Consider the following 23,835-nt stretch of genomic DNA (forward strand, 5'->3'; position numbering starts at 1 on the left):
AGATCACGCCATATTGTAGAGTAGACTGTACCGTCCCAAAATATAATAGTCTCAAGATGTCTGCTGATACAGTATCTCACAGATTTTTTATTATATAGCATGTAGTGCTTAGTTTCGAACGTGTTAGCTTACTATCCATAGTAACACCTAACAACTTGATGTTTCCATAGAATGTATAGATTTACCAGATAAGGTTAAGTATAGGTCATAATTTGGATTCATGTTTTTTGGCAAGAACCGGACATAACTGATTTTCTTTCTATTCAGGCTGAGGCCATTCTCAAGGCTATACCTTTCTATTTCATTAGATGCCCTGTTACTTAATTTTGTTAATTGATCAATGTTATTGTGTGACATCAGAATATTAGTGTCATCGGCATATAATATCATTTGATTTGCGAATTTACAGGTGTCTTCAATGTCACTCAGAAAAGCTACAAACAATAGTGGTCCCAGGATTGAACACTGTGGAATCCCTGAATTTATTACTCTTGAATCTGACTTCACACCATTCACCACTGTCGTCTGGGTTCTGTTTGTTAAGTATGATGTTACCCATTGAAGCGAAACACCCCTAACTCCTAACCCTTCCAATTTCATGTTTCACAAATGATGATCAATGATATCGAAAGCCCGACTGAAGTCATAGAACAGTCCTAGAACATTATTTCTATCATTCGGTGCACTGTAGATAAACTATAGGCAATCAAAAATTGCCGAGCTGGTTGATTTGTGCTTACGGAAACCATTCTGATTTGCTCAAAAAGTACTTGGTCAATCTATCACAATAGGATGCTTCGAAAAGTTTAGCGATTTGACTTTGTATGCATATAGCCCTATAGTCATGTATGTCATAAGCAGAGCCCTCATTTTTAAATACAGGTATACATTTTGATTCCTTAACACCTGGAAATATTCCAGATGTGACAGATTCATTTATTAAACATGATATGACATCTGCTACAAGGGTACAGACAGATTTGAGAATTTTCCGATTTATATCATCTATGCCAGCAGACTGTTTAGCTGTTGTCTTATTTATGATGGATGTTACTTCTATGGGTGTCACTGGTGTTAGAAAAAAGCTTTTGTGGAATCTGTTGATTTTTTTATCACCATTATTTCGTTTGTTGGAAGTCTATGAAAAAGTCATCGATGAAGTTATTTTTTATCATTGGATCAGTAATTGTCTGTTTTTGATTATCAACAATATTGATCTTATTTATCTGCTTGGTACAATTTTCCTCTTTAAACCCTACAGGTTTACCACTCTTACAGGTATACCACCCTAAATTAATTTTACAATTTTGCTTTATCTATTATTTTACAATATATGTTTAAATGTTATAGCTGTATATAAAACAATTTTAAGCTATATGAATATTAAAAATTAATTTTGAATTGTGAAACAATTTTCAGCTATATAAAAATTGAAAATTAATTTCACAAAATCAATTTTTAATTTTTATATGAGGTGTTAAAAATAGCGATTTGGTGTTGGAAAAAACTCCAGTAATATTCATTACTACAGCAAAGGTTCCAAAACAGGGCATCATAAATGTTTATATGCTGCAATGTAGTTCTTGTCTTGTGTACCTTTTCCATTTCACAAAGTCGAACATGCATTTTCTTGATTTCAGGAGAATACCTGTTCTTAATTAGTGGAGTTTGAGGTGTACTGAGTTGAACCTCAGAACGATGTGCAGCCACTCACAGTCCGTCGCGTATTTCTGATATGTACCGATCTTAGTGATTTGTACAGTTCTTGGTACCAAGTCACTTGAACACTTTCCGTGGAAGTATCTATAGAAGAGAGATAAATCTCCAATTTTCCTTCGATGTTCCAGATTATCAAGGTTGCAAGTGATGGTCGCGTCTCCAATCACGCGAATAGCTCTTTTCTGGATGGAATCCAGAAGCTTCAGGGTATGTTTGGGGGACGGAGCTCCATACATGAGAACAATACTAAAAAGAAGGTCTGATCGGAGCTTCATAACTTCATGAAGCATCGAAAGTTGCTGAAGTGTATACAGTTTTCTGATTCGGAATAATGTTCGAAGCTTTTTAGAAGCAGCCTCTGCAATTCCAGCAACATGATTGTGCCTAGATATATTGGTGTCCATTTTAACCCCCAACAAACTTATCGAAGCAGAACAGGGAATTGCCTGACCTGACATGTGTTTTCGAGAGATATCCATCGACGGCCACATACAGGAAACGTTCTTTCAGAAAGCTGAAAAGCCATAACATCAAAGTTTGGTCAGTAAATCCTCATGCCACACACGGTCAAAGACCTTAGAAGTATCAAGCGGAGCAGCTTTTGATTCTCCATGTTTCTCGATTGGGTTATTCCAAATATGAGTGACATACGATAGGAGGTCAGCTGTTGATCTTTGTTTCCGAAAGCCATATTGATGATCGCTCAAGATGTTGAATAGGCCTTCCAAATATTTGAGGATATGGTGGTTTACGATTTTCTCCATGATTTTTGATATCACTGATAGCAAAGCGACTGGTCTATAGTTATTTTGAAGAGTTTGCTTGCTCTTTTTGGAAACAGGCTGAACGGGAGCAATCTTCCGACAAAAAGATAAGAGCTATTTATTGGGAGAGGGGTTGAAAATTCTGGAAAATACTGGTGCGAGTTCATTTCAGCACTTTTTAAGTACGATGACGGGCACTTCATCAGGATCAGACGCCTTGTTGATATTGAGCTTGGTATTCTCCTGTCTAGACGTTGTCGAAAAGTAATTTCCGGCATTGTAGAATCTAGTGTGGGAATAGTGAACAGTGCCTTTCCCAGAAAATCTACTGTGGAGTGGGATGCAAATTGTTCAGCTAGTAGATTTGTTTTTGCTATGGCTGTTGTTGCAATTGAACCATCCGCTTCTGTTACTGGTAGAATTTTGGATTTTGTAAAGTTCTGATCAACAGCTTCCGAAGTATTCAGACCCGTTGGGATTGGCAAGCAGTTCACCCCTAATTCTCTTTTGTGGAGTTCTTTGTTTCATGTATCTTGAGTTTGCAGCTATTGCGAGCATTAACAAACTCAGTTCAGTTTTCGATAATGAAGATATATTTATTTTTTTGTTTATAAATCGATTGGTTCGTGCAACCTTTATAGCACGTAATTATCAAAAATACAATGGAAAATAATGGCAATAGATTTTCGGGAGGTGGAACTTTCCCTTGTAAATTTCTTTCTCTTCATAGATCTTTTTAACATTTTTTGATTCTTCATAGTTTTTGAATACCTCTTCCACATCTCAGTTCATATATGACTTCTGCAATTTTGTTGTCCTGAAAAACGGTCTCAGCACATTTTTCTAGATTTCATTCCGGATCGAATGAGCCATCGCAGGTATTCCTCCGACCATTATTTCTCTGCCTGGTTTGTGAATTATTTCATATAATGAAGATAACTAGGTGAGACATGAACTCTGAAAAACGATACAACTCGTTCACATACTTTTACTCATGACCATTTTCTTTCAGGATACTCGGGAGCGGCCTTGCTGGCCATTCTCTTCGCCTTACCGTTCGCCTGGAGAGTTCTGGTGCATCACGAGCACGGTCATTGGGAACATCCCCTCCCCGCCTTCTACTTCGCCCACCTGGAGCTCTTTCTCGGCAATGGTTGCCTAGGAATAGGAGTGATGATGCTGCTAGCCCTAACTCTGGAAAGATACGTCAGCGTTTGCCACCCAGGCCACGCCAGGCCCATCCTGGGGTCTCCCGTCCGAGCTGTAACCCTCATTCCCTTAATAACCTTCGTCTTTTACATCCCCACTCTCTTTCGTAGCCAAGTAAGGACTTGCAGGATCGTTCCGGAGATGATTCTGATCTACCAGAGGATAGAAGATACGGAATTTATCAACCACCCCTTGTATAGTGTCTACAGCGTTGTTCTAGAACTGATATTCAAAGTGATACCGGTTATTTTATTGGCGGCGTTGAATTTGAGGATTTTAGTGGTTTACAGACGGTCTTGTGAGAGAAGGAGAAAAATGATCTTGAGTAGAAAGTGTTCCGGTGAGGAAGATCCCAGGAAGTTTGCGGAAGAAAGACGACTGGTGTTGCTGCTGGGATCTACTAGTATTTTGTTCCTGCTATGTGTCACACCAATGGTTGTACTCAATGTCACATTATCGGAGGCCAATTTGGTCAAATACCCTTATCAGGTAAGATTGTTATCTCCTCAGAAACTGCAGTTTCCTTACACGTAAACTGCAATGAATTGTTTTGATCCATCGAGAATACTCTGAATCCGATCGCTAGATCGGACTCAGACTTTCTTTTGAAAAGTTAGACCTTTGTTTACTATGTGTAAAATAATCCCTCTGGAAGTTTTTTCCAAATTTTGTTGCTTGTCCGTTTCGAACGAAGGAAGAATTATTTTTCCGAGGATTGTCTAAAAAAATTATTTGCTCTATTCACTGTGAATTTTTAAATCTACAGTACTAGGAGTGGAGTTAGTTGAGGCGATGGGTTGTTGGCCATACTGGCCTGGAAGGTAATGAGGCTGCTGACTCTCTTACAAATGAGGGTGCTGCAAGCAGCTTCATCGGACCAGAACCTGTCACTGTCATCGCTTTAGGCTTTGCCAAACAGAGATTGAATACCTGATTGTCAAGAAGATTTATGGACTTCTGACAGAATCTTTCAGGAGTGGCTCACTCCAAGGCGTCTATTCACACTTCGAAGCTTGATACCGAACAGTTGTTGGACTACAGCAGTGATGAACTACGATGTCTAACAGGCCTTCTTACAGGTCACTATCATTTGAATCATCATATGTGTTACGAATCACACGTTGAAAGGTAAGACACCGTTAGTCCTTAGCTCGCATAAGTATCGACTTCTGGAGGTTGTCGTTCGTAGGGGTGCGACAGCTGGTTAACGGAAAAACTGTTTTCAAACAGAGATTTTGAACAGAGACTCAGACTGTCGGAAGACAGTGTGTGTCGTCTCTGTTTGGAAAAATGATGAAACAGCAGAGCACATAGTTTGTGCCTGCCCCGCTGGGGACCAAATCAAGTTTTTAGAGTTCGGCAGAGCCGTACTCTTACCATCTGACCACTCACCATACAAACAAATCGGCTTCGTTAAGAAGCTGGGTTTATTTGGTCGAGTGTGAATAGGTGTGAGTCACAATAAATACTTGCGGGTTGTGGCGGAGAGTTGAATGAACCCACTCACTTTGGATCTAAGCTTACCTAACCTAGTTGAGGCGGTGGATGCCTTTCATGTTGTGCAGTTATATTTTCTTGAACAACTTTGCATAGTTGAAGCCGTTTCCAGGTATTATTCCGATGACACTTGCTGTCGAAAATTTTTGTTTGTAAATATTACAAGCACAAACCATAGTTGCGATTTCTATGAAAGAACGAACATTTACAGTGTTTATGATTCTTCATGTTTGATGATTTTATTCAACCAATCTCGTAGTTTCTATTCTGCCAAGAAATATGGTGAATTTTGGTCAATTTTTCAATGAGTCGCCTGGGTTATATTCGGTTGGAAGAAATGAAAAGGTGAGTCGATACTAGTAATTAACCTTTGCATCGAAGAATGTAACTTTTCACGGCCAATAATATGGTTATGTTGATGACACTTTCATGGTATGGCAAGATGATGAAGAAACACTTAACCATACGATGGAAGAGGACGCAGTTTTGCAGCTGCACGATTCGGGCCTCTGATGGAAGAGAGTGCTCATGGTATGTGATTCGTTCTTTGAAGAACGTTACCTCTGTGGGCATTGACTGCCTCCCAACAAAAATGATGAAAACTATGGGACTCTTTCAGATTTGATTAACATGAGTGTTGAATATGGCAAATTTCCTGGAGATTTAAAGACTGGTATTGTCACTTCGTTATATAAAAAAGGCAGACAAACATCGTTAGAAAACGTTAGGCCAATTACTGTACCAACTGTTATATATGAGATTTTTGAGAGATACATACATACCAGGATGCTAGGCATCAACATGGATTTAGCCTGGAACATTAACGGAGAGTGCATCGGTGGCTTCAACTAAGTGACTCATTAGTGTCCTATCATTGTCTTAAACCTCTCATGTTGTTGTGAAGGGTCACCTTTTCATCACACGTGACCATCCTAATGAAAAAATGGTGTATTTCATTAGTTCGGACTTCCATTGTCTAAACCAAACCACAAAATAACAACAAACTGACATTACATAACATACTGGAAACAACAAAAAAAAATAATAATACAAGCTGAAAATTAAAAAATATCAATAACAAAAAATGAAATATTGAAATTAAAAGATTCCAAACCAAGTTACATCACGACGTTTCGATTGTTAATATCCATAATCATCTTCGGGTGATAACTGGACTCATTTCTCCGAGATCTGACTATTTATAGGTCATTCGAGTGCTTTCACCTATCCCGTCTTCCCTCTCTCCGCTTCATCGGTTTCAGCTGGAGATAACCGTTTGGCGGGAGTTGGTCGTTTTTCGCTTGATTAGAGGTTTTCATATGTTGTTGGACAACATATACGCGGCTTTTTTGAATTTTATCCTAAATAATTGTTCCTTTTTGTGGATGATTTTATCTTGAGCAAACTTGATGTTATGTTGATGAGTCCAAACATGCTCTACTATTCCGGATTTTCTGGTTTCTCCTCGCTGTGTGTGTTTCTTGTGCTCAGCAATGCGAACTTTCAATGGCCTCTTAGTTTCACCGATGTATGATTCTCCGCACTCACAGGGTATCCGGTAAATGCAATTCTTGGCATCGCAGTCCGCGTTTGGTGACCTGGTTTTTGTGAGGCTGTAACGGATAGTGTTCACAGATCTGAAGCAGGTCCTGATGTTATACTTGGACCCAATCCTTCTTATACTTTCCGATAATCCTCTGATGTAGGGAAGTAGGTACAAGTACTGGTTGTGGCTTCTCTTCCTTGCTGTCTTCTAGCTGAAGCCTGTTCTACCATCACTCTGGAGTAACCATTTCATCGTAAGTCCTTGTAATTTCAGTTTTCTGTTCAGTAAAGTTGTTGTTTTTGGGTAATCTTTTTGATTTTTCACAGATTCTTTCAGAGATTTCAAATCAATTTATATTATATGGAAGTCCGAACTGATGAAATACACCAGGAAACATTGTCAACCACCTTCAAACAAAAAAAAATGTTTTGCTTGCGCAAAAGTAAAGAAAAACATACTATACCACCACCCCCTATTCACACACTAGAATTCACAATGCCGAAAATTATTTTTCGACAGCGTCGACAGGCGAATTTTGAAAAAGCTTAATATCAACAAGGCGTCTGGCCCTGATGAAGTGCCCGTCATCGTACTTAAAAAGTGTGCAAATGAACTCGCACCAGTATTTTGCAGACTTTTCGATCTGTCTTACAAGAAAGAGGTTTTTCATTCTTGTTGGAAGATTGCTCGCGTTCAGTCTATTCCCAAAAAGGACAGGAAAAATCATCCAAATAACTATAAACCAGTCGCTTTGCTATTATTGATATCAAAATTATGGATAAAGTCGTAAACCACCATATTCTCAAATATTTGGAAGGCTTCTACATCTTGAGCGATCATCAATATGGCTTTCGAAAACAAAGATCTACAGGCGACCTTCTATCGTATGGAGAATCAAGAGCTATTGCGCTTGATATTTCTAAGGCCTTTGACCGTGTGTGGCTTGAGTGTTTGCTGGCCAAACTTTTGATGCTATGATTTGTCGGATCATTTTTTTGTATGGCTCTCCAGCTTCCTGAATGAACGTTCCCTGCAAGTGGCCGTCGATGTATATCTCTCGAATACTTTCACCATCACACAGTAAAAATAAAATCTCAAAGTGAAGAACATTATCTCGATTCAAAGAAATCTTGCTCTCCTATATTCATGAAGGAATATTTTTATAAACTGAGAAATATATTCTCTCAAGTTGAATTTGAATCATTATTTCAAATGGATTGAATAAACGCTTCTTTCGTGTAAAAAAAATATTCTAAATCATATTCTGAGGCCATTTGCTCATTAAAAAACTCAAGTACTGTATAGTTTTGAAAGCCCCGTTGGAACTAGATGAACTTTGCATCAATTTTGACAACTTTTATTTTTCAAAATTTGTTTTTAACATCAAAGAGGCTCTTAAAACATTATTATATTACAAAAAAAGAAATTCGGTGACGAGTTTAGTTAAAATAAATGATTTAGTACAGGTGTGCTTAAATTTTCATAAGTAGAAAAAGCAGGAGTGCGGAAAAATAGTGAAAATATAAAATTCTTATTATGGGTTTAAAACTTGGTGTGTGGGTATAGAATTACAAAAGAAAATGTTTTTATCCTTTGATATTTTTGGATATTTTGAAGAATAATGTCATTTTTCGATGTTTCTTTTTTTAAATGTCAATTTTGGCAGGTTAAGGAAATCACGTGACCTATTTTGTAGACGCCATTTGACTTCATTTCTTAAGCAAAATCTACTGCCAAAATCAAATTTCACATAAAACGATAAATAAAAAAGTTTTCCATTTGATGCGGACTTTATCGGTGACACCGTATATTCTTTTCTGTGAGCAAAATTAATCTCGAAGCAAAACTTTTTTGGGTTTTGAAAGAATGATGTGTTAACTTGGAACAGTATTTGAATATCTCCGTAGCAGAAATTAATTGTTTTCCGCTTTTATTTGTATAAATCAAATAAACTCATTTACTTCATCAAAAATGAACTTGAATCCAAAGTATCTCATCTGTAATATGAACAGCTATAAGTGATAAGGGAAGAAATTAGTTAATACATTATATATTATGATTGGTTTATTTGAAGCAATTGCAAATTATAAATATTACCCTGAAAAAGCATATAATAAAAAACAAAACGTAATAGAGAACTAAATTGTCTTTGCTAGTCTTTGCTCAAATGTCATATTCCAACCGCACACTATTGAGAGATTATACAGTTATACAAATAACAGAAATGAATATTCAATCCGAAAACATATATGAAAAGAGAGACATATTCTTGACAAATTGCAAATTAACAAATACAATAAAATCGAAGCCTACAAACAACATTACAAAAATGCATTAATTTATTAGTAATTTTACAGAAATAAAGTTTTTAAAAATAGCCATTCTGGTAAATAACATTAAAAAAAATCATTATCGTCTATCAAGTTCTGCATTCTGCTTTTGTTTATCCACAATTGCCGGAACATCACTTGAATTCGAAACGAAAGAAGAAATCAGCACATCATCGTTAGCCACTATTTCGAATATCTAGAAAGGCGAAAATATATTCGCTATTTATATAAAAAAATGTATCCTTTTCATGTTTTTGGAAATTCTGATTTCTCCTCTAGTGAGTTTCTACCTATTTCTTACAAGTATATTAAATAGTTTCAAGCTGAGTAGGGTATATTCAATTTGTTCCCAATTAATAACATGAAAACATTTTTGAAATAATTACAGAAAGCAAAGACATTTCGGAATTCAACAAACATTTACACGTTGAAATCAGAAAGTGGCTGTCATATGTAGGTGCTTTTTACACCTGGTGCCTAGTTTGGTATTTTTGTATTATAATTTATTGTCGAAACTCTCTCGTTCAATCAAAAATGAATTCGGTCTAAGAGAAAATCAAATTTGATTTAGAGAAAATGCACTTATTTAAAACAAGATAAAATATATGTTCAAAACAAGAGATAGGCGAATTCGAATCAACATGGAGGATTTTTCATTTCAAATTAATATACACTTGCAGAGCTCGGCAAATCTAATAATGCATCTGTGAAAAATTACGAAGCATTTATATAATTTTCGCAAAATGAGGGCAACACCTCAATTTTATCCAGTTATAATACTCACCCATGAAAATATCTTCCAACTGTGTAAGACCCCAGTCTTGTAAAATCTGTTCCATTATGGTAGATACAAAATAATCGGAAAATAACTGCACTACCTAGAGACACTTCCTCATTAAATTTACAACACACCAACGTCACTTTCCAACACATACTGGAGCGTACCGAATACTGTTCTACATTGTTACTTTTTCATAATACTAAATTCAAATTCTTTTCAATAATATCTATGTTCAATTAAAACAATTTTTTCGAACTGAAATTAATGAAATACTCCTTTGAAAAAATCCTGTTTATTCTGAACAAAACTCCTGTTATCTTCAGTTGATCATAATATAGTTTTGTATTTAGATTCACAAAACTCTTGTTATAATCGAATTGAGTTATTTGATGGGATACAGTTTTTTTTTTTTATTTCAATAAACCGCATCAACCCTTTGGGTCATTAGCGGTGGAATTGATAAACAACATTTATAACTTTCTAATTAAATCTAAAGTGTGTAAAAATGGAATGATTTTGTTACTATTACTATAGTCCAACATTTCTTTCAAGTTAGGGGATATCTTAAATGTGTCTCTCTCAATTTGGAATAGAGGGCATTGCACTATAATATGTTTCACACTCAGTTGAACTTCACAAATATCACAAGTTGGTTCATTTTGTCCAGACAGCAGGTATTCGTGTGTGAGCTTGGTGTGTCCTAGGCGGAGTCTGGTCATTCTCTTCTTTTCGTTAAGTGATTTTGCCACGGTCCTACGTTTGATTTGACTTCTTGTAGTTTCGATTGTGAGGCTTGCCAATCAGCATTCCAAACGTTCTTCATCTTGTTTTTGATGTAGGATTTTATGTCTATCGGAGGAGTGTATTGCATCGCAGTCTGGTTCGGGTTATTGATTGCTTCTCGAGAACTTTTATCGGCCGATTCATTTTCAGTTATTCCTATATGTGACGGAATCCAAAGTAATATTATTTCTTTGTCCAATGATTGGATGATAAAAAGTTCTCTTTTAATCAGTCTTCCTATTGGATGGTTTATGTATATTTGACGAAGTATTTGTAGAGAGCTTAAGGAATCTGTTATAATCAGGAACCTCTTAGATAGGCTCGATTTAGCGAATCGTAGCGCTTGGAGGATTGCGAAGAGTTCCCCTGTGAGAATCGTATTGGTTTCCGGTAGTTTATAGGTTAGGGTAGTCTCAGGTGTAACAACTGCTGCTCCTACTCCAGAATCTGTTTTGGATGCATCTGTGTAAATTTCCATGAATTCTTCATGATGTTGTAGGATTTCACGGAAGTTGTGGATTATAATTTGTGTGTTTGTGTTGTTTTCATTGAATTGGGATAGGTGGGTGTTAATGATTGGTTGGTGTATCTGCCAAGGGGGAGGGGTGTTTAGGTTCATGGGGTAGAGAGGGGGGAATATCTGCATTTGAAGTGGCCTCATGTACCTTCGAATTCTCTCATAGAAAGGTGGGTCGGTTCTTGGTTGTTCGTATGCTGATAGAAAGCGTGTTGTTATTGTGTTTCTGTATGAGGATACAGTTTTGAATTTAAACAAACAATGCTTTCAGATCAAGTTGATATTGCTCTCCATTTGAAACAGTTTATTTTTCTCTTTAAATAGATGGTAGATTTTCGGATGATATTATATTTTCTTGATTCAAAATAGTTCATCTTCGCAATAATGTAATCAAATGAATGATGTCGTTGAAAGGCCAAGAAATTTGATTTCTTCGTTAAAAAAATGTGTGATTCTCTTATGGAACATGGCGCTGTTGGCATGAAGTAATAGTTTCTCCAATAGAAATAAAAATTTCAAAACAACCTATGATCTTCTTTGAAAGAAATACTTTTTAAAAGAATCCAATATATAGCTCTGCATTGCATTATATTTTTCTACTCATTTCTATTCACTAATTCAGTAACCAAATTTCCTTGTTTTTCAGGTTTTCAGAGCCGTTGCTAACCTTTTAGAAATCACAAACTACTCCATCACCTTCTACATATACTGCTCCTTTTCTGAAGACTTCAGAAACACTCTTTTGAGGACACTGAGACTGCGCAGTAACAGTAACGCAAGGGGGATAGTGAAAGCACCACCGCCAACTGCAACCACCACCATCACTCAACACAAGGGTGTGTGATATAAGTCCAAAAGACCGGAATGGACCCCGGTCTGAACTTATATTCACAAATGGGAACTTTTCGTTTTCCGGGCTCTCACAAATTCAGAAAATTGTTATTGTATGATGGTTATTTATAAGATGTTCACGATTCTGAAATTTCAGTGCGTAGAAGAATTCTCAAACGAGAAAATATGTCCGCCATTTTTCAATGCAAAACTGTCATATGCGACAATATTATACTCGTGTTTCGAGAATTATAATACCCTCTGATCTGTTTTCGGAGAAACGCTAGGTCAAAATTTGAAAAAGTAATTCATAGCCAGATTTCAAGCATGCCCTTCTACTATAGGTAGTATCTAGCACTTTTTTTGTCATTAAGATAACGAAAAGCAGTTGAGCAGCATCTCATTAATAATTCTTGTTTATTGTGAATATGCCTCAAATAAAACCAAATAACATTAATGACAGAAATTTCATAAACTACACATCACGACTTGATCTACACAATCTTTATTTGAAAAATATATATCATCATATACAGTGTGTCCAAGATAAGGATCCTAAGCATGGGAATCTCAGTACCTGTTGGAGATACAGCTTAGGTTAAACTAGGAAAAAGTTGTGTTCTTTAAAGCTTATTTACATGCCGTTTAGAAACTTGAAGAATTTTCATGGCCTGCTGAGATATTTGAGAAAAACGAGAATTTGACAATATCAATTTTATTTTTTTCTGAGTTTATTTGGAAAGATATCAAAAAACGAATAATACTTTTTCATTGGCACTTCCAAGGTACTACACGATGGTATTTTCAGATTTTATATCCAACGTTTCGTTTTCAAGAAACCATCATCAACTTTATTTTTTTATATGACCCGAAACAAAAGTACACCCTGTATCTGATTTCATTTTTTATTACAAATTCAACGATGTATCACATGCCATTGTTTTCTTTTTAGTTTAAAGGAAAATTACATTATTTCTATTTTTTTAAAAATCTTTAAGTAGGCGTTGCAAACAAATGCTTTGACGTAAATACCTGTCACCGAGCCTGTCAAATATTATTTAATTACACGATAAAATAGTAATTGTCGTTGTTGTTAGCCTGTTTGTCGAGTTGTTGTTTTTAGAGTTATTGTTACTGTTGTCGTTATTATTGTTTATTGTGGAATAGATAATATTGTGTTATTATCGTCGAATATGCCGGGTGAGCAGTATAGCCATGAAGAAAAGTTTGACATGCTAACGTGCTACATTTTGTGCCACAAAAATACTGTAAATACAGCAGCAATGTATCTTAATACATATCCAGAAAGAAAGCAGCCATGTAAGTCCATTTTCTTAGAGCTGGCTCGAAATTTAAAAGAATATGGTTCATTTAAAAAGCCTGTTTTATCTCGAAAAAAGGAAGATTATAATTTCCCTTCAAAAATAATATGGTCCGACGAAAGTATGGTCACTAATAATGGTATCTTCAACCGCCACAATACGCATTACTGGGCTCAGCAAAGTCCGCGTGTTGAGAAAATATCAAGACATCAAGAACGTTTTGGGTTTAATATGTGGTGTGCAATTTTAGGAACTAAAATACTAGGTCCGTTTTTTTACTATAATTCTTTGACCGCCGAACGATACCATCATTTATTGCAAAACTATGTAGAAGACTGTTTAGATAATTTACCTCTGGCACAGGTCAATAACTGTTGGTTTTAACAAGACGGTGCTCCTGCACATAATTCTAGACAAGTTCGAGAGTTTCTTTTGCAGCGATTTCCTGGAAGGTGGATTGGAAGTGAAGTGTCTTGGCCAGCGCGATCCCCTGACTCAACTCCTCTGGACTTCTTCATATGGGGTTTTGTTAAAAACCGGGTTCACCAACATTCTTTTGAAACTAAACAGCAGTTACGAGAATGTGTAACTGTCGCATTTAACAGTATTACACCAGAGATGTTACGTGATGTTTTAAGTTCTACAGTTAGAAGATCATACTTATGTTTGGAAAATAACGGAAACCTGTTTGAACACCTCCTTTGAATTAAATAAAAAATGCGTTAATTTCTTTGTTGTTTTCATTACTTTAAAAAAATCTTTATTAACCTACTTAAAAATACATCTTAAAAATAGAAAAAATGCAATTTTCCCTTAAACTAAAAAGAAAACAATGGCATGTGTTACATCGTTGAATTCGTAATAAAAAATGGAATCAGATACAGGGTGTACTTTTTTTTCGGGCTATTTAAAAAAATAAAGTTGATGATGGTTTTTTGAAAACGAAACGTCGGATATAAAAACTAAAAATACCATCGTATAGTACCTTGAAAGTGCCAATGAAAAAGTGTCATTCGTTTTTTGATATCTCTTCAAATAAAGTCAGAAAAAAATAAAATTGATATTGTCAAATTCTCGTTTTTCCCAAATATCTCAGCAGGCCATGAAAATTCTTCAAGTTTCTAAACGGCATGTAAATAAGCTTTAAAGAACACAACTTTTTCCTAATTTAACCTAAGCTGTATCTCCAACAGGTACTGAGATTCCCATGCTTAGGATCCTTATTTTGGACACACTGTATATATTTGAAATAAACTTTGATAGTTTCAGTTTCTCTCGAATCCTCTTTCAAGGAGTAAAAGTCACATTTCATTTCGACCCTTTTGAACCCTTCCGAAATCGTTATCAAGATTACTTACTATCAATAGCAGATGATAAGTGACCAAAATCATTTCATTTTCAATAATTCATTAAAAGGAAATATTTTGAATGAGAAAAGTGAATTTTCGAAACGAATTTCAACCATTTCATAACTCCAATAGCAGTCTTTCCGATGGTAAATTCACCCGTTGAATTTTCTTAGATTTCTGGATAGCAAAAATAGGAGCCCGAAGAACGAAAATCTACCGCAAAAGGTAAAAAGACTATACTCATTATGTGTATACAAAACTAACTAGTCACGTCAATGGAAATGTTGAAAAGACTAATCTCCGAAAGTCCTCTGAAACACCTTTGATTTAACTGATTTTTTTCGATATTATTTGGAATTGGAAACCCTTTGAAGCGGGGTTGGATTATTTATAGTTTCTGATAAATATGTACTTATTCAACCAATTCCAAATACGATGTTCTCGAATCCAATAATAAATGTAAAAGAAGTTGAAGGTCTTATTCATGAATTAAGAAATAGAAAGCGGTAGGGCTAGCTGAGATCAAATAAAAAACGTTAAAACTGATATGTAAGAAAATTGTTTTCTAGCCATCGGATCGCAAAATTATGTCATCATACCTGTACTCAAAAAAGGGGATGCGATGTAGGCAAGTATTTTCAAATCGATTTGATAACAAACTTATTTCAATGATTTCAAAAATCACTTAATAACAAGTTGATGTCATATCTTAACAAATACAAAATTATTTCAGAAAAACAATTTGGTCTCAGAAACAATGTATGAGAAGAAGATTCAATTCCCGAATTGATAAAAACATTAACAACGGTATAAACAACAGGACATGCATGGGTATATTTACAGATTTGTCTGGAGCCAGTCATCGTTTACTTCTACAAGTAGAAGAAGATATTAACTCAGAGAGAGAACTCAATCTTTTTCAAAGCAACTTATCATCAGTTCATGAAGTTGTGAGAGTAGACGATATACTCCTCAAGTAGGAAGTGATCGAGTACGGTGTTCCTCGAGGCACCGCCCTTGGTCCCAAAACTCTGTAATATTTGTTGATTGATTGTTCTCTTTCGAAAACTGAAGTGATATTGTGTCCTTGAGAAAGAAGCCGAAAGGGCCTTTCGATCGAAAAAATTGGTTAAATTAAAAACTTCCCACTGCCTACCTAGATAAAACTATGACATGTTATTTGAATGTAATAAATCCAACTATTACGTTCCTCCAAAATTCTGAAGTCAACATTTACAGTAAACCCTAATTTCTTCAACATTTGGAGCAAGTGAAACATACCTGGGGATCTATACTGATTGTCATCTGAGACAATAATTCGCAGATTCGAATATCTATAAAGTAACTCGATTATAGGTATACAAACACGTAATGGGATTCTACGATGGGGCAGGGTGGTGAAGGCTCATCTCAAATCTTTAGAAGTTGAATATTCACATGATAACTATGACACTTACGTTAAAGTTGTTTTTGATGAAGTGAATAGTGAAATAAATAAGCGTCTAAGCAAAGCAATATATTGAATTATTGATTTTTTCCAATTAGTCATTGATATACAATGAAAGGAGAGTACAAAAACCACATAATTAAGATTGATTGAGGCGGATTCTTAAATAAACGAAAAATATTTGACAGAATTGACCAATACTTGAGGAAAATCCGTAATGTTTTCAACATTCGATATAAAAAAACAGATTATGACATGTTGATTTTGAGTAAACTAATGAGTCGTTGATATACAGAGGGTTGGAGACAATATGGATCCCTGGGTGAATACCTGCGCTGACAATGGGTCTAATACTAATCCACTTCAATATCTGTCGAGTATCTACCTGCAATTTTATTATTCAAGGTCAAATATTCAGTTCAGTTCATCTCTAAATAACTTCTCTCTGGCTCTTTGAAATCAATACTATTGATGCTTCTTCAATCATGACAATTTCAGCTGCTGTACGTATCTTTTGATTGTTATTGAAAATTTCAATAAGAATAAAAAAATTTCAATAAAATTCCCATCACAAAAAGCAAATATATATGGAGAAGAAGAGTTTTTTTAGCAATAGGATTGACACAGATTTTGTTGAATAAACTTGTTCTAAGGCATTATTACTGACTGTTTTGAAGAAATGTTTTCAGCATCAAGTGTTAGCACTTCAAAGTTATCTGCTACAACAACGACATCATGGAAGTTACTGAGTTACTACAATTATCATTATTTCCGGTCAGTTTTTTGCTAAAGACTAATGAATATGTTTTGTTTCTTGAACATATCAATTTGGATTGTGTTCCGAGACATTCAACTCATATATTTACGATTTCTCGCTGACGCTTTGGTTCCATCATTATTGTATTCATCAAATACAACTTCACTGTTGATTCCATAGTTGTCACGTGAATAGCTAAAACACTGTTGTTTCAACTATTTTTTTATAAATATCATACTTTTTTACCGAACAATATCGACATAATACACGAACAAAAATTTGAAAAAAAATCAGCACCAAAATCTAAGCTGTTTCTGAAGACTTCCAGAGAAAAGACTTCTTCTAAAAATTTTTATACATATTCAAACAAATAATAACTATTCAACAAAAAATGTTTTGATAAATTTTTTGTAGGAACAGTGTTACTGATCTTTAGAAATAGTGAGAAAAATTACTCAATTGATTACTGAAACTTTTTCATTTTAGTTGTTTACTCAATTTTTCAACATTCCACTTCGATTATTTTGGATGAATCCACTTTATTTTTGTCAGAAGCAATCAATCAGAAATACTATTCTGGGTGGGTAGATGGAAACGAAACAAGGCAGACTACTGATAGCTAATCATTAGAAAAAAACGCTCGAATCGATTTTTATTTCGTGGGTGCAATCTTCTGAACGTATTTTCACCTTTGTCACTTCCATGGCATCTAATCTTTCCAAACGAGGTGTCATTTAATTCGTTTGAGGTTTGGATTGTAGGTACTTCAACGAGAGGATGGAAATGACAGTTGAAAATGTACTTGAAATACTTTTCCTTTGGAATAAACGCCAACTACGATTTTTTTTTTTATCATTATTGATAATCCACTCTGTATAGTTTGATATTCAATATTCTGTTTGGTTGCTTTGAAAGCAAACAATTGAATCCCATCATGTGATTACAAAATCGTATTCAGTATAAAATACAATGTTTATTATATATATCCTGTCGATTATATATTTGTATAATTGTAATAAAATATGTTAATACAATCTAACGTGTTTCTGTCCGTGAGTTCTTTTTCCAGAACTTCATCATTTTTTGTATACAGGGTGTAACTGAATATCAATCAATCAAAATATCAATCAAATCAATCAATCAAGATATACTTTATTGTCCAAGAATAACAATTCTCTCTCAGAATAAGTGTGAAACATTCAAGAAGGTGATTCCTCATCGAAAAAAAAATAGGATCTTTCATATAAAGAAACTTCATTGGAGCATCCCTTGTTAAGACACAGCCCCTTAAAGGGGGTACATAAAATGTGTATAACAATTGTTTTCACAAGCACTGAAGAAGTTACAATATTCCAATTAACCTGATCAACCAATGAAACAACTAAAGAAGAAGAATTAAAAATGAACAGCTGTAAATAACAATTATATTAAGCAAAATAAACCTAAAATGAAATAATAGTTAAATAAAATACAAGTAAAAATAGAACAATTGAATAAATAAAAATGAAGAAATGAAAAAAGAAAATAAAAACCGGAGAGATTCCAAGTCACGTTAGTTCACGACGTTTCGATTGTTATTATCTACAATCGTCTTCGGGCGATGACTGGACTGATTTCTCCGAGATATGACTATTTATAGGTCGTTCGAGTACTTTCACTTATTCCTGCTTTCCATTTTCCGCTTCACTGGTTCCGTGGGAGATGACCGTTTGGCGGGAGTTGACCATTTTTCGCTTGATGATGGGTTTCCATCATCAAGCGCTAATTGCTTTATTTGTCAAAATCAGTTTTCATATTACCTACCTATCTATTATCTACCTACCTACCTATTATCAAAATGCCTGAAAACAGCGATATAGAAGGAATACCATCGACTCCAATATTTTTAAAAGATCAGATTAATTACAGTTGTTATGTTCAATATAAATATAATTAGAATCTTTATAGTTTTCATATATCCATGATAATACCATTAAGTTTGTGTTTTTTAAAAAAATATGAGTTAATTACTGTAAATGTGTTCAATACAAATATAATATTTATAGTTTTTCATTATTTATCGGGTTTAGAAAAAATAGCGTATGCAACTCTCATGTAATGGTTATTAATACACTCGCATATACCATACAAAACTCGCCTTCGGCTCGTTTCGTATTCCGGTTAATGCTCGTGTCTTAATAACCATCATTACATGATCGTTGCATAATATACTATTGTTGATTTTTATTATGTGTGCCATGTCATTATTTTTCTCATGGTTTATATTTGTGATCTGAATGGATTCAATGAAAATTATTATTTTTAGTATTAACTGATTTTCAGTTTCACTTACCACATACAGGGTTGAAAACGAATAAACTATACATCACATGCATGCATTTGGATTTTTTGATGAACTCTTCCAAAATGACGCTACTTGAAAAAGGAGGGGTCTGTAATGAAACATTATAGAAACTAAGAAGTTTTAAGTATGTTGCATGTTATTCTGCAACATACAGTTATTCTGCTATCGAAAAAGAATGGATCAGAGAATTTGCATCAAATTTTATGTAAAAAATGGAATTGAGTGTGCAAAACACTCGAAATGTCGACTGTGGCATACATTGAGGTAAATTTTCATTTTGAGGACACCCGGCGATTTTGAAAAAATGTTTGCGTGTACTCACGTATTTTGATACGTAGATTACGAATCCGAAAGAATAAAGCGGCGCTCTTCCTTATTTACAAAGTTACGGCCCTTCAAAGTTCTGAAAAGGGCAACTTTTCAGCCTTCTTTTTCACAAAATAAACTATTTAAAAACACAAGCATTCATTCACTAGGTCACCTTTAATCATTTCTCCTTCTTTGACACTTTTCACTTCAATAATCAACATTTTTCCAATAAAAATGTTGAAAAATGTACGGAGCTGCTTTTTGGTTATATATCTCTGTATTTTACGTTTTTAAGGTTAATGGCATGGTTGGTACGACTGATGCAATCCATATTCCTAAAGTAATTCAAATGTTTTTTACCTTCATTCTTTAGATCGTAAATTGGTTTTTGGTGGTGTATTACGAATTTAAAATAGTAGGCGCCGGCAAATACCAACCGCTTTTTTCTGAAAAGTCACTAGTAACTAACCTAAAAATAGAATAATGTCACCAGGAGAAGCATTCGTTTTTGAATTAAGTTTTTTATAAGAAAAATGTTCATTATTGAAGTGAAAAGTGTCAAAGAAGAAGGAATAAGGTGTAAAGGTGATGTTCTGTTGATGCTTGTGCTCGGCAAAGCGGACTTCCAATGGCCTCTCAGTTTTATTGATATAGGATTTGCTGCACTTATAGGGTATTCGATAAATGCAATTCTTGGAATTGCAGTCCGCGTTTGGTGGCCTAGTTCTCGTGAGGCTGCTACGGATGGTGTTTCCGAATTTGATGTTGCACTTGGACCTCATTCTTCTTATCCTTTCCGACATTCCTCTGACGTAGGAATGGGCAAGCACTTGTTGTGGCGGCTTCTCCTCCTTGCGAGGCTCTTGCTGTCTTCTAGCCAAAGTCTGTTCCACCATCACTTTGGACTAACCATTTCCATTGAAGACTCTTTTTTGATGCTGCCCAGTTCCTTCTCGCGATCATACTTCGTATTACAGAGCGCGAAAGCACAATTTAAAGTCTTGATGATTCCTCTATTGGTAGATTGTTGGTGGTTCGATTCTTGATTCAGATACTGTCCCACTTAGTATCCGTCCTCTAAATCGTCTCAGAATGGCAATTCGTTGTGGAGTCCCTTCTCTATTGTGAAGGTTTTTGGCCCTTGATGTGCTTCAGAAAGTTTCTGTATACAGAAATAGAGCTAAAACTAGTACTAGTACTAGTACTAGAACTGGTCATTTTTATCTTAAATATTATATCCGTTCTATTACCTTGATCTACCGCAGTCGCGAGATCGGTTTAGAGGTTCCTGACACAAGGTGCAGGGCCTGCCGCGAGGCGCCCGAGACCCTAATGCACTTGCTATCAGCATGTCCAGCATATGCGGTCTCGGCCTATATCCATCGACATAACACGGCCCTGAGAGTGCTATATTACCATCTACGGCACTCTTACCTTACGCTATTAACGAGACTCCGGTGTTGCCCTATGCTTCGGGGGATAATAAATCCGTTGTGGGGAACGATAAGTGCCGAATTTACTGAAACTATTCGTTCCCCACCCTCAGGCTCACACAAGCTGACAAGCCTGATGTAGTCCTTCTTGACCACCAGAGCAAAACGATATTTGTCGTGGAGTTTTCAGCTCCTGGCGAGACGAATATCATCAGAAAAGAGAAGGAAAAACGGATGAAATATCGAGATTATCTCTTTGAACTCCGCAGACTCTATCCAGATCAGTCTGTCAAGATGGTTGTTCTGATTATTGAAATTTTTGGTGGAATGATGTCCTCTCTACTCTCGAATCTCAAAATCATACCGGCTTGCCGCACTAAGGCCGAAATCTTAGCCGCACAGATGCAGAACGCTGTCATTCTTGGCTCACTGCGCTTGCTCAGGCCACCTGATTCTCGGACCCAATGATCACTCCCCCCACGGTGTGGGGAGTGGTACATTGAAGTTAATTCGTTCAAGAACTTTAGAACAGTCAACTCTCTCATTTACTAACTTGAATATGAGCGACGCACATTTTCTGCGATGCTCCAAACTAAAAAGTTCCAAACGTTCATATATGACATCATTACTGATACCTCTCTCAGGGTAAGAACGATCTATTCTGAAAATTAGAAATTTACAAAACTTTCTTTGAACTCTTTCAATGGCTATGTTATGAATCTCATAGAATGGACTCCAGACAATACTTGCATATTCTGTCTTCGAACGTACGTAGATGAAATACAACAGCTTCATGACTTCAATATTATGAAAGTGTCTGCAATTTCTAACAATGAAACCATAAGCTCTGAGAGATTCTGAAACTTTTTGTGAAATATATCTATCAAATGTTAATTTATGATCAAATATTACCCCTAGGTCTTTAATCTCATCACATCTCAGCAGATCTGAATTCTGTATTACAAACGGGAATGTATAAACCTCTTCTTTTCGACTATAACTCACTTCTTTACATTTCTCCACATTGACTTTCAATTTATTACTGCTACACCAAGCAACAAGAAATTCCAATTGAGATTGAAGATTCACACAATCACCTACTTTCTTAATTATTGTATATAGACACCAATAGACAAGACAATTCTGTGTTTCTTTCACTATTTTTGTCAAACGTTCATTATATCACTTCTATTGACGAATAAATACATTTTCGCTTTTATTTTCTAGCCAATTTGCCATCAAGAAAAAACAACGATATTCTTCAACTATTTATTTCCAAATCTACATTGACACATTAACATCATCATTCATAATTGAATCTTCTTCCCCCGTCGAACCTGAATCCATACGCTGCCGAATTTTTGGCGTCAACCAGGGCAGGATTGCGATGTTTGTAGAAGGTCCCATGAGAGTGGGCAGCTCTTGACGATCCCGTCTCTTCTCCTCTAGGGTAAAAGGCTTCGAAAGTACCTCTTGGAGGCAGTACCGAGCTCACTTCTGGATCAGTGGGGTCGTACGCACGGGATGCAAGTATCAAGGTGAAGATCAACGATAAATAAAGGTTAATCTCCATGTTTCGCAACGTGTTGAGAAGGCTCGTGATGTGTTAGGTGTGTGCAGAACGAATAGCGAGACGGAGGTACTTTCTCCTACGCCGTATTTTTATTTGCCTCGGGTGTTTGCTATTGTACGAGAGCAAGCGTTTCTTGTTTGGAAACGGGGCCAGTGGCGGAATCGAAAGTGGTTTTACTGTTTACTGTAGTGTGGTGAAATGCAATCATAGGCTTTATAACAATGGTACAAATATAGTTATCACACCAAGAAAAGGATAAACTCCAGTTAAAAATAATAATAATATGTATATATTGATCACAATAAGAAGTACAAATTGAATAAAATTCAAAGAAATGATGAATAGGCGGAGTTCAGCTATGAGAGCTGCTTTTAAACCCAACCTTGATTGGTATGCATCCTTATTATTTTTTATAATATTCGGATATGTGAAAAATAGCCAGAATCTTTTTGCATATGTCGTGCCCTATCTCTGTCGTATAAGAAACATGTCTTTCAACCTTTTCTTGAAGTTTCTCATTGAACTTAAGTCTGTAGGGATGGTGTTATACAACTTTGCCGCATTGTACGAGAAACTTCGAGTAAACATTGCTGTGGAATGCCTGGGAATTAGCAAAGTATGCCTATTACGAGAAATGCCACTGTGTGATAGTGCAACCAGTCTTTCACGTAAGTAAAGCGGATATCCCAAAACAAGAATTCTATGCGTGAAACTAAGTAAATGGTTTGTTCTTAGGTATTTGAGTTGAAGCCAGCCATTATCTCGAAAGGACGGACTTATGTGATCATACTTTCGGATACCGTATGAATATCTGACACAACTATTTTGTATACGCTGGAGTCGCATTACATGTACCTAATGGGCTTGTTTCATGATTTTTAGTTCATAGTTCACTTGATGAAAATTTTAAATTGAAAAATAGTGCACTTTGTTTCATCTCTCTAAGTATCGTAGTTTTCCCGTAATTAATTAATTAAAATCGAATGTGGTAGGATGGTGACGTCATTATATGAAATAACTCACTTATAAACCAATGCGCTTTCTGTTTTCTTGTGCCTTTCCGCACAATTAAAATCAGCACAAGAATGTACCATATTAATATTCAAATATATCACTAAAACACTTTCAAAATATATAAAAAACTAAGCTCGATGAAAAAACGAATTGTTTATACGCGAGCTGTTAGCTGAGAAAAAGTTGAAACTCAATGTTGCAAAAACAAACAGAATGGATCCAATATGACATACATTTTCAATGCCGAATAAACCAATAAATTGTTATATAGGTCCTCCATTTTTCCGAAAAAATGAACGATCAATTGAAA

At 35.5% G+C, this 23,835-nt stretch overlaps 2 protein-coding genes across 2 annotated transcripts in view; one reads left to right on the forward strand and one right to left on the reverse strand.

The window, feature by feature from the left end:
• LOC111513470 (probable G-protein coupled receptor B0563.6) overlaps positions 1-12,624 on the forward strand; it is a 310,115-nt gene extending 297,491 nt beyond the window's left edge. Inside the window, exons 3-4 of the mRNA XM_074182546.1 lie at positions 3,496-4,181; positions 11,793-12,624. Coding sequence (XP_074038647.1) covers positions 3,496-4,181; positions 11,793-11,990 — 884 coding nt within the window. The 3' untranslated portion in view covers positions 11,991-12,624. The remainder of the gene's footprint in view (positions 1-3,495; positions 4,182-11,792) is intronic.
• A 9,557-nt stretch (positions 12,625-22,181) lies between these two features.
• Positions 22,182-22,693, reverse strand: LOC111509719 (uncharacterized). The gene has a single exon (XM_023165518.2). It carries the CDS (start codon positions 22,509-22,511, stop codon positions 22,242-22,244), a length of 270 nt encoding a protein of 89 aa, XP_023021286.1. The 5' UTR covers positions 22,512-22,693; the 3' UTR covers positions 22,182-22,241.
• Positions 22,694-23,835: the final 1,142 nt, after the last annotated feature.

This window comes from Leptinotarsa decemlineata, unplaced genomic scaffold, assembly GCF_025532065.1.
Source record: "Leptinotarsa decemlineata unplaced genomic scaffold, Ldec_3_MD MMD2_P_RNA_scaffold_2, whole genome shotgun sequence".
Taxonomy (NCBI): Eukaryota; Metazoa; Arthropoda; class Insecta; order Coleoptera; family Chrysomelidae; genus Leptinotarsa; species Leptinotarsa decemlineata.

Coding starts and splice junctions, on each gene's coding strand:
- LOC111509719 (XM_023165518.2), bottom strand. CDS start 22,511: ATGGAGATTAACCTTTATTTATCGTTGATCTTCACCTTGATACTTGCA.